At 40.3% G+C, this 12,285-nt stretch overlaps 1 protein-coding gene across 10 annotated transcripts in view; it reads left to right on the top strand.

Moving 5' to 3' along the window:
* Positions 1-12,285, top strand: part of LOC123771110 (rab GTPase-binding effector protein 1) — a 51,645-nt gene that overhangs the window by 23,441 nt on the left and 15,919 nt on the right. For 6 of the 10 annotated variants that reach the window (XM_045763446.2, XM_045763447.2, XM_045763453.2 and 3 more), the window contains 4 exons: positions 4,133-4,339; positions 9,750-9,956; positions 10,050-10,193; positions 11,166-11,316. In XM_045763446.2, the coding sequence (XP_045619402.1) occupies positions 4,133-4,339; positions 9,750-9,956; positions 10,050-10,193; positions 11,166-11,316 (709 nt within the window). The remainder of the gene's footprint in view (positions 1-4,132; positions 4,340-9,749; positions 9,957-10,049; positions 10,194-11,165; positions 11,317-12,285) is intronic. The other 4 variants (XM_045763448.2, XM_069309494.1, XM_069309495.1 and 1 more) reach the window with 1 other exon arrangement.

Here is a 12,285-nt window from a genome sequence, read left to right as displayed (position 1 = left end):
AAGGTAGAAATGTGGAGCTATTGGGGCCCCACCATAGAAGGTTGATTTATTATTCTAGATGTTTGGTTTCTGGGAGGGACCCCATGGTGTACCTCCCACAGCCTAATCTAAATTCCTTCTCTCGAAAATGGAAAAGACTGATTTGGATTACCAGTTAGAAAATGACAAGTGAAGGGTCTGGGGACAAAGATCTGCAGCCACACACCAAACTCTTGAGCATAACAAAAGTGTGGCGAAGCTGAGGGACATCAACAAGAAACAAATCTAACAGGACTCCCTAGAAGCCCCAAGCCCAAATATTGGCAGTTAACAGAATGGAGAGGGAAAGCAGTCAATGAAGCAAACATTCACACGTTAATAGAGCGGGGACAAAAAATCGGCTGGCATTTGGGACACTTGGGACTAGTTCTGGAATGCTATCCCAATTATGGTGTCTACACCTTAAAAGCACCTGAGAAAATATGAAAAGGAGCAGAAATTTGCAACAAGGCTGGTCCCAGTGGTCTGAAATAAGCATGGAGAGAGATTTTAAGAGCTATACTTAACAATACGGTAAAAGAGGAAAGTGAAGCTGTTTAAATGGGACACAATACTTAAAATAACAGATGAGACATGGTCGTGATAAAATACTGTACTCATAATATTAGAGTAGGAAAATGGAATGAACTCAGAGGTAAAACTCCATGTAGAATTTAAATGGTAGATAAGGCATGCGAGTTAGAAAACATTACATAAAGACAACTGACCACTGAAAGGTATGGGTGGTGTGGTTCAAATAGATGCGTACTTAATCCTGTAGGCACAAATAAGTGCGAGCGTGGCAACACTTGCCGAGACGTAATTGGTCAAATTGGCATGGAATATCGAGCAGAAGTTCTCCAAAAGATTGGTCGTAGGTCCCATTACTATTCATCTGTGAATGACTAAACTGTGGGATGGAGTCCTACAAGTCACTGTTTATGAATGTTGCAGCATTATTAACCATTAAACTGCACAGGCTATTTTAATGCATTCTGTCATGTGCAAGAAAAAAGTGATTTTTTTTTCTTATGACATTGTTAAGTAGCATCCAGGAAGCACAAAAATCCACATATAGTCTCCCTTTCATGGCTGTATTGGCCCAGAGAAATTGTTTTTTGGTAGAAATGAGGTGACATGTCAGAGTGAAATGACTTAGTCCATTTATTTGTATTGTTTCTCATTTGTATTTTAGTTTTTCATGCTCACATGTTGTACTGATGTCAATAGTGGTCTGTATGATGCATAACTTTGGAAATGTATGTATATACAGATGGGTGCATATTAAATATATGCACCCATCCTGTATTAATTCACACAATTTATTCACTTGGACTATGAGAGGTTATCTTGTTATCTTGAGATGATTTTGGGGCTTTAGTGTCCCCGCGGCCCGGTCCTCGATTACGCCTCCAACCCCAGGAAGCAACCCGTGACAGCTGACTAACACCCAGTTACCTATTTTACTGCTAGGTAACAGGGGCATAGGGTGAAAGAAACTCTGCCCATTGTTTCTTGCTGGCGCCCGGGATCGAACCCGGGACCACAGGATCACAAGTCCAGTGTGCTGTCCGCTCGGCCGACCGGCTCCCGAGAGCCTGGAACCCATGACCACAGAAGTGGAAGACTGAAGTTCTACCAACCAGGCTACAAACACCCACAATAAAAGGATCCCAGAGAACCATCACTGGTATCCAACTCTGACTTTAGGCCTGGTTGGTAGAACTTCAATCTTCCCCTTTTTGTAGTCGTGGGTTCGATGCTCCGATGGTCCAAGGGAATGAAATGTTATTTAAACATTTATTGTGGTTTGCAATTTATTCATACAAATACAAATCTTGTGATTTGTATTTGTATGATCACAAGATTTTTAAATCTTGTGATTGCACATACTGTACCAGTAATACCTATTTTGCATGCAAATATGTATGTACTGTACATGGATATACTGTACAGTATATATAGGGGTCCCGATAGTACAGTCGGGTTCGTTCTCGACGCACAATCGAGAATTCCGGGTTTGAATCCCGGGCGGGGCAGAAATGATTTGGCACATTTCCTTTCACCTAATGTTCCTGTTCACCTAGGAGGGATTAGGTACTCAGGAGTTAGTCAGCTTGTTGTGGGGTTGCATCCTGGGCAGGGTCAGTAATTCGGTCTTTGGGGACCTCTATACAAGCCAAATGTGTGTGAATAAACTCTGCCTTCCTGTTCCCAGACTCGGTGAAATATACTGTATCACACATTGGCTGTTTAAAAGTTCAATGGTTCTTAGCCTGGCCACCCTGCATGTTGTTTTGCTAGATGTGCCAGACATGGTCTGCATCTTTAACACTTTTGCTGCCTGATGACGTTGTCGTCATCATTAAACCAAAATACTGTGTATGCCCGATGACACAAACAGCGTCGTTAATTTTTAAAAATTTGTAGAAATTCCATTTATTGTTTGAATACTATAGGATTTGTTCTGAAATGCACACCAACTTCTGCCCATTCTCTGTATACCCCATGTGGCATCCTGACCCTGGTGTGTGGGCACCTACCCATGCTAGAGGCTCACTGTTCTCGTGACCTCACTAGTGATTGCCGTGGCTCTCCTGGAGTCGAAACGTTTCCCCATTCTGGTTATTTTATCTCTGGTATTTGTTGTTACTAGCTTTATAAACACTACAAATAGACTTCCAGATGGATACTGATCAAGAAAGAGCAAATCCAGGACAAAAGCAGTGAAAGAAACATGTATGAGGAAACAGTTAGTGGGGGTTTTCATCGAAAGTTTAGAAAAGTGAGACTTATATTTTCCTGTTCGCAAATATCCCTTTACAGCATTCTATTGCAAGCAATTTGATACCAAATTGAATGATGTAGCGAGAAAAATTGAGGTTATCTTGAGATGATTTCGGGGCTTTAGTGTCCCCGTGGCCCGGTCCTCGACCAGGCCTCCACCCTCCGGAAACAGCCCGTGACAGCTGACTAACACCCAGGTACCTATTTTACTGCTAGGTAACAGAGGCATAGGGTGAAAGAAACTCTGCCCATTGTTTCTCGCCGGCGCCTGGGATCGAACCCGGGACCACAGGATCACAAGTCCCGCATGCTGTCCGCTCGGCCGACCAGCTCCCCGAGGTTGGAAAGCCAAAGAGTATAAACATATGTGGGTGGTGGGGAGTTAGTGCGCACCGCTCGGCCTACCTTGAGGTGCGCAGTGAAAGTGTTAATAAGGCCTTGGAAGGAAACTAAGGGACTTTGAATTTTTTCCAAATATGGCAAATGATCAATAGAGATTTCTAGTGTCAAATTATGTCCTCCCCTTCTCTCTAGAATGGGTGGGGTTTTTCAATATTATGAGGCACTGTAATCATCTCAAATAGTTGGAGCATATGGCCCAATCACTTTCAAGTGATTGCAGCAGTTTATGGGTCAAGATTAGGAATAGAGGAAAATTAGTAGAATACGCCAAGATGACCTAGAAAGGCTGCAGAGTTGGCCCAAGACATGGCTTTTTGGAATTTAATACCAGTAAGTGCAGGATGATGAAATTGGTGAAGGGGATAAGAAACCACCAGAAATTGGTACATATTGAAAGGAAACAACTGCCCTGAAATTACTAATCTTAAAGGTCCTAAGAATGACAAAAGTCTTATCCTGAGGCATTTGCAAATAGGATATTGTAAGCGATATATGAAAAGGTTTCTTTTGCAAAGAGTTGTGGACAATTAGAATAATTTAAGTGAGATGATGGATACCAAAACCATCAGCAGTTTTAAGTCATGGGACAAATTATTGGGAAGGTGGACCACAAATGGAAGTTGTCATCCTGTAACTTGGGAAAGCATACTGAATAGGAATGTTTGTATATACAGTATACTGTACATCCACAACCCTTTATATATTGCAGTAGGAAGGTAAGGTGTTAACAGTTGCTATCTTTGTTGCTGAAAAACCATTTGATTCATAATGTTTCAGGTACAGCAAGCTTAAGGTACTTTAATTTGTTAAGAATTTATCAAGTTAATTATCTTTATTTTTAATCTAATTAACACTTTGAGATGCAGTACTGTACTGTATATAGATATTACCAAATTGGTGCTAATAGTTTCCCTGTCATGCTCAGGAATCAGATATACGAACAAAAGGCGAGAGTTTGCTGAGCCCGGGAGTTTTGTCGGCCGTTACAAAGTCTCTAGCGAAGAGAGTTCCAAGTCTGAGCCCATCAGCGTTAAGTACACCAGAAAAGACCACTTCTAGCTCTGCTGTAGGAACTCCCTCCTCATTAGGCACAGGGGTTGATGCTGAGAACTTGGAAGACAGTATGAAGAGGGTGAGTATCTAGAGCGGTCATACCTGCAATAGAAAATATCACATCTGTTGCAACGTGTGCATTGGAGGATAACGGTGCCAAGTGTCTCATAATCAAAATTGCAGAAATGGCTGGAGGTGCTTGCCAAATAATTACTGCAGACACTAAAGTTGTAAGATACTGTACCAACATATCATTAAGATAGCCATAATTAATATACTGTACATGTACTGTATTGTATATATAAATGTAAAGTTACAAGTATTATTCATTTTACTCTATAGGCGTTCAAATACTTAAATCTTAGCAGCATTAACAAACGTGCATACTCGGATCTATGCATATCTAATCTAGTAGATTTAGAAGATTTATCTCCAGTAGTTTGCTTTGGCTGAAATTGACTTGAGTTATTATATAGAGAATGGGTACAGTATAGGTTTGTGAAATACAGGCAAATAAGCTACTGTGTTTATGGTTAAAGTTCAGTAAGTAGATTTTGGATTAGTAATATGCAAGATATCAGTTAATCGTTGAGAGAGGATGGGAGTGGGTTTTTTTCCGACAACTACTGTCATTCCTTTTGGTGCAATTTTCTTGAACCTGTTTAAAAGTAATTACGTACAAAACGTAAGTGAAGTTCAGCTTTGGAAAATAGCGCTAGCCATCATGAAATTCTGCCATCTTATGTTTATTAAATACAGTATTTAGGTGAATATTGTGTACCATTCTTGTAGGTATACATTATCAGAGATCTTTTCTTATGCATTGAATGCTATATTACTTGAATGTTTCCCTGTAAATCTTTGACAATACAGTATGCCCTTTGCTGGTGAGATGCTTTCTGGGAAAGCTGTGTTCTACGTGAGCTTGCATAAATAAGTTTATTCTGTGCGGGAAAAGTAGATTTGTTCCAGACCAACTAAAGTTTCCCCTTCATTTGTTCCAGACCAACTAAAGTTTCCCCTTCATTTGTTCCAGACCAACTAAAGTTTCCCCTTCATTTATTGGTAACTTGATGTAACGGCTACCTAATCAGTATTTCTAAGGACTTTCCATATCCTAGCCACAAATATTCAGTATAAATTAGATTGTACACTCTACATTCATGTAGAAGAGAGACTTTTACATTTTGTTTCGTGTGCATCCTGGGGGTGCAACACGAATTGCAGAATGTTGCAAGAATGTTTACTTTTTCTTTAAATACACAAAGCTCAGACCACACAAACGATGCCTTGCACCTTGTTGATAGAGCTTCGGCCTTGCACACAGTTAATCTCCTAGAGCCCAGGTGAATACATTGCACATTAAGTTTTATCGAGTTAAGAGGAAATGCTTCAGCTATGGGAAATTTGCAGTGCACTGATTATACTTTATAAGGGTTTACTGTATCCACTACACACCTAACAGGCTCTGCATTTCATTTACTACCAGTACAATTTTCATATTTTTAAGTACAGTATACTGTATATATATATATATATATATATATATATATAATTATAATTTTTGTTTATACATAATGTACCCAAGAATGTAATAAATATAAATTACTACCTATCTATTGATGATTTCGAGGATTGACGTGCCCCATGGCCCAGTCTCTGACCAAGCCTCCTATACCTCTATGTACTTTTTACCTGAATTCTTGAACAGTAAGTGTAATTAATTGACAATTGGTACACTTAATTTTATTATTAGTCAAATATTTGGCCATTACAGTACTGTATATCATTAAATGTCTAGCCATTTGGAGTAGAATACCTCGGAATATTTATTGGACAGTACTGTATATAAGCAGCACTAGTAGTGTATTTGCCCTTTTATGGGTTGGCCTCTGTAAGTTACCAGTGCCCTGGCTCTGATACTAGTCATCCACCAAACTACCAAGGGCCAGATTCACGAAAGCACTTACACAAGCACTTACGAACCCTTATATCTTTTCTCAATCTTTGGCGGCTTTGTTTCCAATTATTAAACAGTTAATGAGCTCCGAAGCACCAGGAGGATGTATGTAACAATAACAACAGTTGAATGGGAAGTTTTCATGCTTGTAAACTGTTTAATAAATGTAACCAAACCCGTCAAAGATTGAGGAAAGATGTACACATTCGTAAGTACTTGCATAAGTGCTTTCGTTAATCTGGCCCCAGGCCTCTAGACTTGCACAGGCCTACCAAACACCAGGACCAGAATCTGATGTGCTGGTAGAGGTATGAGGAGGGAGAGGGGGAGATCAGAGATTGATCCAAAGCCAAATACAAAGGAAATATAAAAATACTTAATTGATGAGAATATGGAAACGGAGGCAGTAAATTTGCCCATTATCAACAAAAGCACGAGTTGATGACCAAACCACACGCCAGAAGATGGAGACGACGTCGTTTCAGACCATTGGGAAGTCGATTGATAATGATCCAGGACGGACCAAAATGTCGTCGTCTCCTCATCTTAGTGTGTGGTTTGGCAATCATATCTTCAGCCACATTTTTGTGACTCATCGTTTGCAAAAGCATGAGTTAGTACCCAAGCTTGCCTGCCTCATTACTTGTGTGCCTGGTATGAAATACATTACTACTCCTCCACAAGGACAGTTTTCAAGCCAAGTGGTGTTAACACTTTCGCGCTATCTGGACGCGCCGGCGCGTCCCGTTTCGTCTAACGCTAACGCATAGTGGACATAAAGTTGAGTCCTCTTTTAAAATATTTGTATAAAATTCAATTTTTATCCGATTTACTTTGGGTTTGTTTCAAACTGCGCGCTATGAGGCTCTCTTTCTCACCACTAGGCTGCATGGTACAATAAGTTCATGAAAGGTGTGGATAACTTCGATCAAATGGTATTTTGTCCCAAACGGGTTGCAGGTGGGTGACTTTAGCCGTTTATACTGGTAATGCTTCCCCCATATCATGTATTATATGCATATGTCTGTTTAGGGAATTTTATTCCGATCAATATACAACCAAAAATAACTGTGTGCAACAAGTATAAACTTGACAAACATAACAAAAGTAAAAACATTTCGTGTGTGTTTGACGCTCACTGATATGTTCCAGCGTTGTTTTATATTTGGCGCTATTCTAACTTACGCTTTGTTGATATTTTTTACCTATGGGCACATAGAACATTCTATTGCGAACACATTGACACAAAAATGAATGACGTACATAGAAAATTAATGTCATGAGAGTGAAATAAGTATAAACTTTCAAAGCGCCGTGCGTCGTCCCGTCACCGATACCGGGTAACAATTTCACCACTTCCCACACTCTTGCGGGCGGGCCGCATCATTATTCTACGCTTATATTCATATCACCGTGTTGGGAATTTCATTGCGAGTCCATTGATACCAAAATTAACGCTGTAGAATAAGTGTGGAGGTGATTACAATCCCAAGAGTAAAAACATTTTGTTGCTGATGGGCGCTCACGGCGAGTCATCTTCGTAGTTATTTATTTGGTGCTGGTATCCCTATACGTTTCGTGACTTTTTTTACTGATGTTCTTCTAGAGAATTTTATTGCGAACACGTTGGTACCAAAATGAAATACGTAGCATGAGAACTAAGGTCAGAAGAGTAAAAAGAGTATACACATTTTTGTTTTTACGCTTAAGCGATAAAAACGCCGCGCGCACATTCGGTTGGCTGAGTGACCTTCGCGGAAAGCGCGAAAGTGTTAATGTTCATATGGGAATTTGTCCCTTAAGGTTAAGGATGGGGGTGGAGTCGTGCTTAGTAGCTGTCCCTCCCCCACCTCTTAAATTGAAGGCTGTATTTATGCTCCATATCTCGTGTATCTTTGACTGGTTCACCTCAACATTATGGGATGCCTTCCTTGGTTTTGGCTCACATTTCCCATTTCTTCACTCATTTTCCCTGAGGCATTTTTATATTTTAGCCCAAATAGGAGTACAGCTTGAGGTTATATTGAACAATAAACTTTAATAAATTCAAGTTAGTGCTAGACTTCTCAACTTGAATAGAAATTTGGGCTATTCTGATTTCTGCCAAACAAGAATCCCGAATACATATGAATTTATTCCATTTTTGGACATTCCCCGTAAAAAGTTGACCAACTCAAATGGGTGGTCTCCACATGATTTGGATTACAGCGCAGAGCTGGTACAGTGTTTATTAAGTTTGAATATTCCTGCCTAGTCATTCCATGATGTGCCATAGTTTTCTGATTGCAAGACTTTGGCAGTGGGTTTGAGTCAGTTGAGTACCATTACCTCTCTTCACCAGTCCAGCCTCTTCCTGTCTTATCCAAGTTGAAGACCTTTGTTGCAGTGTTCTTCTTGTACAAGGTTTTAATGTTCCCTGCCCTTGATTATCTAATTCAGCCTAGGCTTCTTTCTTATAGGAGTAGTTTTTATTTTGGCTTTGGTAGTCTCATTATCATGCTCTTCTCCAGGAGTAGTTTAGCTATTTCTGGCCTGAAGCTATTATATAAATATGAAGCTATTTAGCTGTGTCTGGCCTATTTCCTCCAGCCTACTGTTTTCGGTCAGGTCTCCCAACTTGTGAAGGGGTTCCTTAGTTATTGACTCTAGTTTGTCCAGTCAGGGGGTTCATCATACACTTTGTCCTGTTGCTGCTGTACAGCTTTACTTAATATGAATGCTATTCATGTTTCCAGGCTGGAATCCTGGGTCCTTGTTTCAAAACTCGGCTCTCTTCCCCTAGAGGGTTGTTCAGGTAGGCCAACTCAATATTTATTTCCATAATATGTGCAGAACTGTGCTGTTATTGTGACATTTTAGTTTTTCAGATACGATACTGTATGTCTACAGCTAATTGCCAGGCTCTTGAGTTTCCTTATGGTCCAATATGGTGTTAACTGGTTTTTTACATACTGGAGCTCGTGTCTCCACCTTATTGGTTACTTGGGCAGTTGTCCAAGTAACCCACAGGCTGGGTGAAGACACTGCTTTTGAGGGGGCCAATGGGGCAATACAGCAATGCATTGTGTATAATGAAACACCTTTGTGCTGTTCCTCGGTAAATCTCTAATGTGCCAGTCTTCAACTTGGGGTTCGAGAAGCTACAGACAGTATATGAATGAGGCTTTTGGCATGCCAAGAGTCTGGTGGTGGTTGTGCAAGTTGAAGGTTGTTTGCTTGCTGCCAAGTATTATTTCCTTTGTTAATTTTATTTGAATAGCATTGATTGTGATTTTGCCTATGATGCTCTAGAGAGTAGATCAGCCTAAAACTGAGGAAAGTCTCTAAAGTTAGCTTACTTAAGTTGGCTTACCTAAGTTAGCTTACCTATTGAGCAAACATAATTCTGATCATGGTTTTCGGTAGGTCACAGAAGTCTTGGAGGCCTGGCACATTTTTAGAGGCTCAGTAGTACCAGTCATGAGCACCAGAAAGCCACCGAGGGACTGCATGGCGTGGCATTTAATTACGGCTTTTTTTGTTATTAAAGGCCCAGGAAGATGCAGATCTGTTGCGATCATTGGTGGAACCACTGGAGGAGGAAATCCAAGCTCTTAAAGAGAAGATCCGTGCTCAAGATGCCCAGTTAAGAGCTCATGAGGCCCAACAGGCAGCTTCTCTTCATACTGCTGACCTCGTGGCTCCACTCCTGAAGGGCACTGATGCGGCGCAGGTGGTGAAGCAGCTAGATGAGAAGGTGAGCTAAGCTAAAAGAGCACATTAATGTTATTAGCTACAGTATCATGTACATGGTATTTTCATTTGATTAATAATTTTTATTACTTTCCAGCTGAAGGGTGTGAGCAGTACTCTGGAAGCGGAGAAATCATCCCGGGCAGATTTAGAACTGTATACAGCCATTCTCAACACGCAAAAAACTGCTCTCACTGATGAAGTTGACAGATTACGTACACAGCTTACAGAACTCAGACAAGTATGTACAGTACTTTAAATACTTTAGGCAAAAGATAGAGCATTATAAATAGTTCTCTTAATTTATTCAGAAAGGTAGTGTCATCTCATGATTCAGGAACTAGCAATTTTATTTGTAGGGAATGAATATTCATAAGGAGCACTGTACACCTGACTGTGAAGTGGCAAGGTGGATGAGTCTGGTTTGGCCAGGTTGAGTGGGCAGGCTGGCTGGAGCCTCGGGTGACCTGGGTTGGGATGCCGTTGGGTGGCATTCACACACATCATTATGGTATTTATCTCGCCGCAATGATTATCTTCATTATCTGTGGGGGTCTAATTTAAAGCCATTGCTGGTTTTGTTGTGCGTAAGCTTTCTGGGCTTTTTCCTTGTATTTAGGGTGATCTTTAAAACTCAAGCTTCCCTTCACCTTTGAGGCAAGTTCTTGTCCACTTTCCAATAAATGGCAAGTTTCTGAAACAAGATGCACCTTCCTAAGGCTTGGCCAGCCACACTTTAGTTTGGGGACCTACTGAGGGCCCACCAGGAAAGGAAGTATCATTACATTAATTTTGTTATTTTTTACTAATTGTTTGAATTTGTTGATTAGATTTTTTTTCTCCAAACAATAATTTCTTGCCCGTCTGTTGTAGTACAGTATTTGGCACTGTTACTCAGCTTAGTTTTAATGTTTAATTTGTGTGCATGTGCTGTATTATATTCTTTGGAACTAATTGTCTGTTGGTGTGAAGTGTACACTGGTTAGGTAATTGTGAGCTAGTGCAGTATGATCACATTTGGGTTAATATTGTTCTTGGTGCCATTGTGAATAAGAGACAATTAGAAGATACGACTGACACACTTATATTTCGGTGGCTGTCGTGCATATAAACATTATACAGGGTACTGTATTTCTATAGGTTTAATTGGAAAACAAATTTTAAAGTAGTCTGAAATCGACAACAATTGTTAATTATCGGTGCTGTTGTACAGGTGTACGAGACGGAGCGACGCCAACATAGAGATCTGAAGCACACTTGGCAACGAGCCAACGACCAGTTTCTAGAGACACAGAGACTCCACCTTGCTGACATGAGGCGAATGCAATCTCTCTTGACTCTTGATCAGCAGCGGAGATTAGAAGGCAAGTTCTAGTTTCTAGTCATTGATAATTTTATTTGTATTGGTATGCTTGTCATTTAATTCATTAATGGTGTAGAAAATGCTTAATGCTGACAATGTGTAGATGAAACTCCAAAGTGGGATGGTTCTTGATCGGTGATATCGTTCAAGAAAGCTTCAGAGTAATGTTATCAATCAATAATATTTTCTTCAAATTTAACTTTTCAAACTCGACAGCAGTGAATGATTTACGTTCCACCACTTTTGCCTGGATCCATAATTCTTATGCCTACTTAGCTACCCAAGATTTCAAATGTTTATAAATATTTTTACATTTTTCTTTGTCCAAGTTTGGTTAGGCTACACGAACATGTGTGTGTGTGGGGGGGGGGGGGGCATGTGATGGTGATATTATACTGGGATTCTGGCAGGTTGTTTGGGAACATTTCTACTTTTGGGTTTTTCTCATTTTTATAACGAGTCTTTTTTTTCATCCTCTACTGCTACAAGTATCTTCGATCCTTTTCTTATGCACATAACTATGTACAGTACTTGGCTAGATTACGGTCTAGCAGCCATTATTCAGACCATCTTTAGTGTCAAGATCCTTAAAGGTATTCCAGCCTTACTCTGTTCTGATTATTGGTTTTGCATTTGTAACCTCGAGAGGAAATCGGCTCCTTCATAATCGTTGAAATACTATAAACAGGAAGTTGTAGCACCAATCCTTGTGTGCACTACCAGGTACCCCTCTCTCTCTCTCTCCTGATACTTCTCCTCTGTTACCCTTTGCTTCCTTCTTGAGTGGTACTCCCTCCCTCACTCATAAAAATGCACCAGCCTGCTTTCCTTACTTGAGTAGGAATATCTAATGTGGGACAGTATGAATGTGTACTTTTTTTAATGTACTCTCATAAATCTTGTTCTGCCTGTTAGTGCCTGCCTGCCTGCTGCAATTCAAAGCTAATTGGCATAGTGATTTAAGCTAGGA

Source organism: Procambarus clarkii, chromosome 65, assembly GCF_040958095.1.
Source record: "Procambarus clarkii isolate CNS0578487 chromosome 65, FALCON_Pclarkii_2.0, whole genome shotgun sequence".
NCBI classification, from domain to species: domain Eukaryota; kingdom Metazoa; phylum Arthropoda; class Malacostraca; order Decapoda; family Cambaridae; genus Procambarus; species Procambarus clarkii.
The sequence above is the reverse complement of the archived record's forward strand: the minus strand, read 5'-3'. Positions and strand labels throughout refer to the sequence as shown.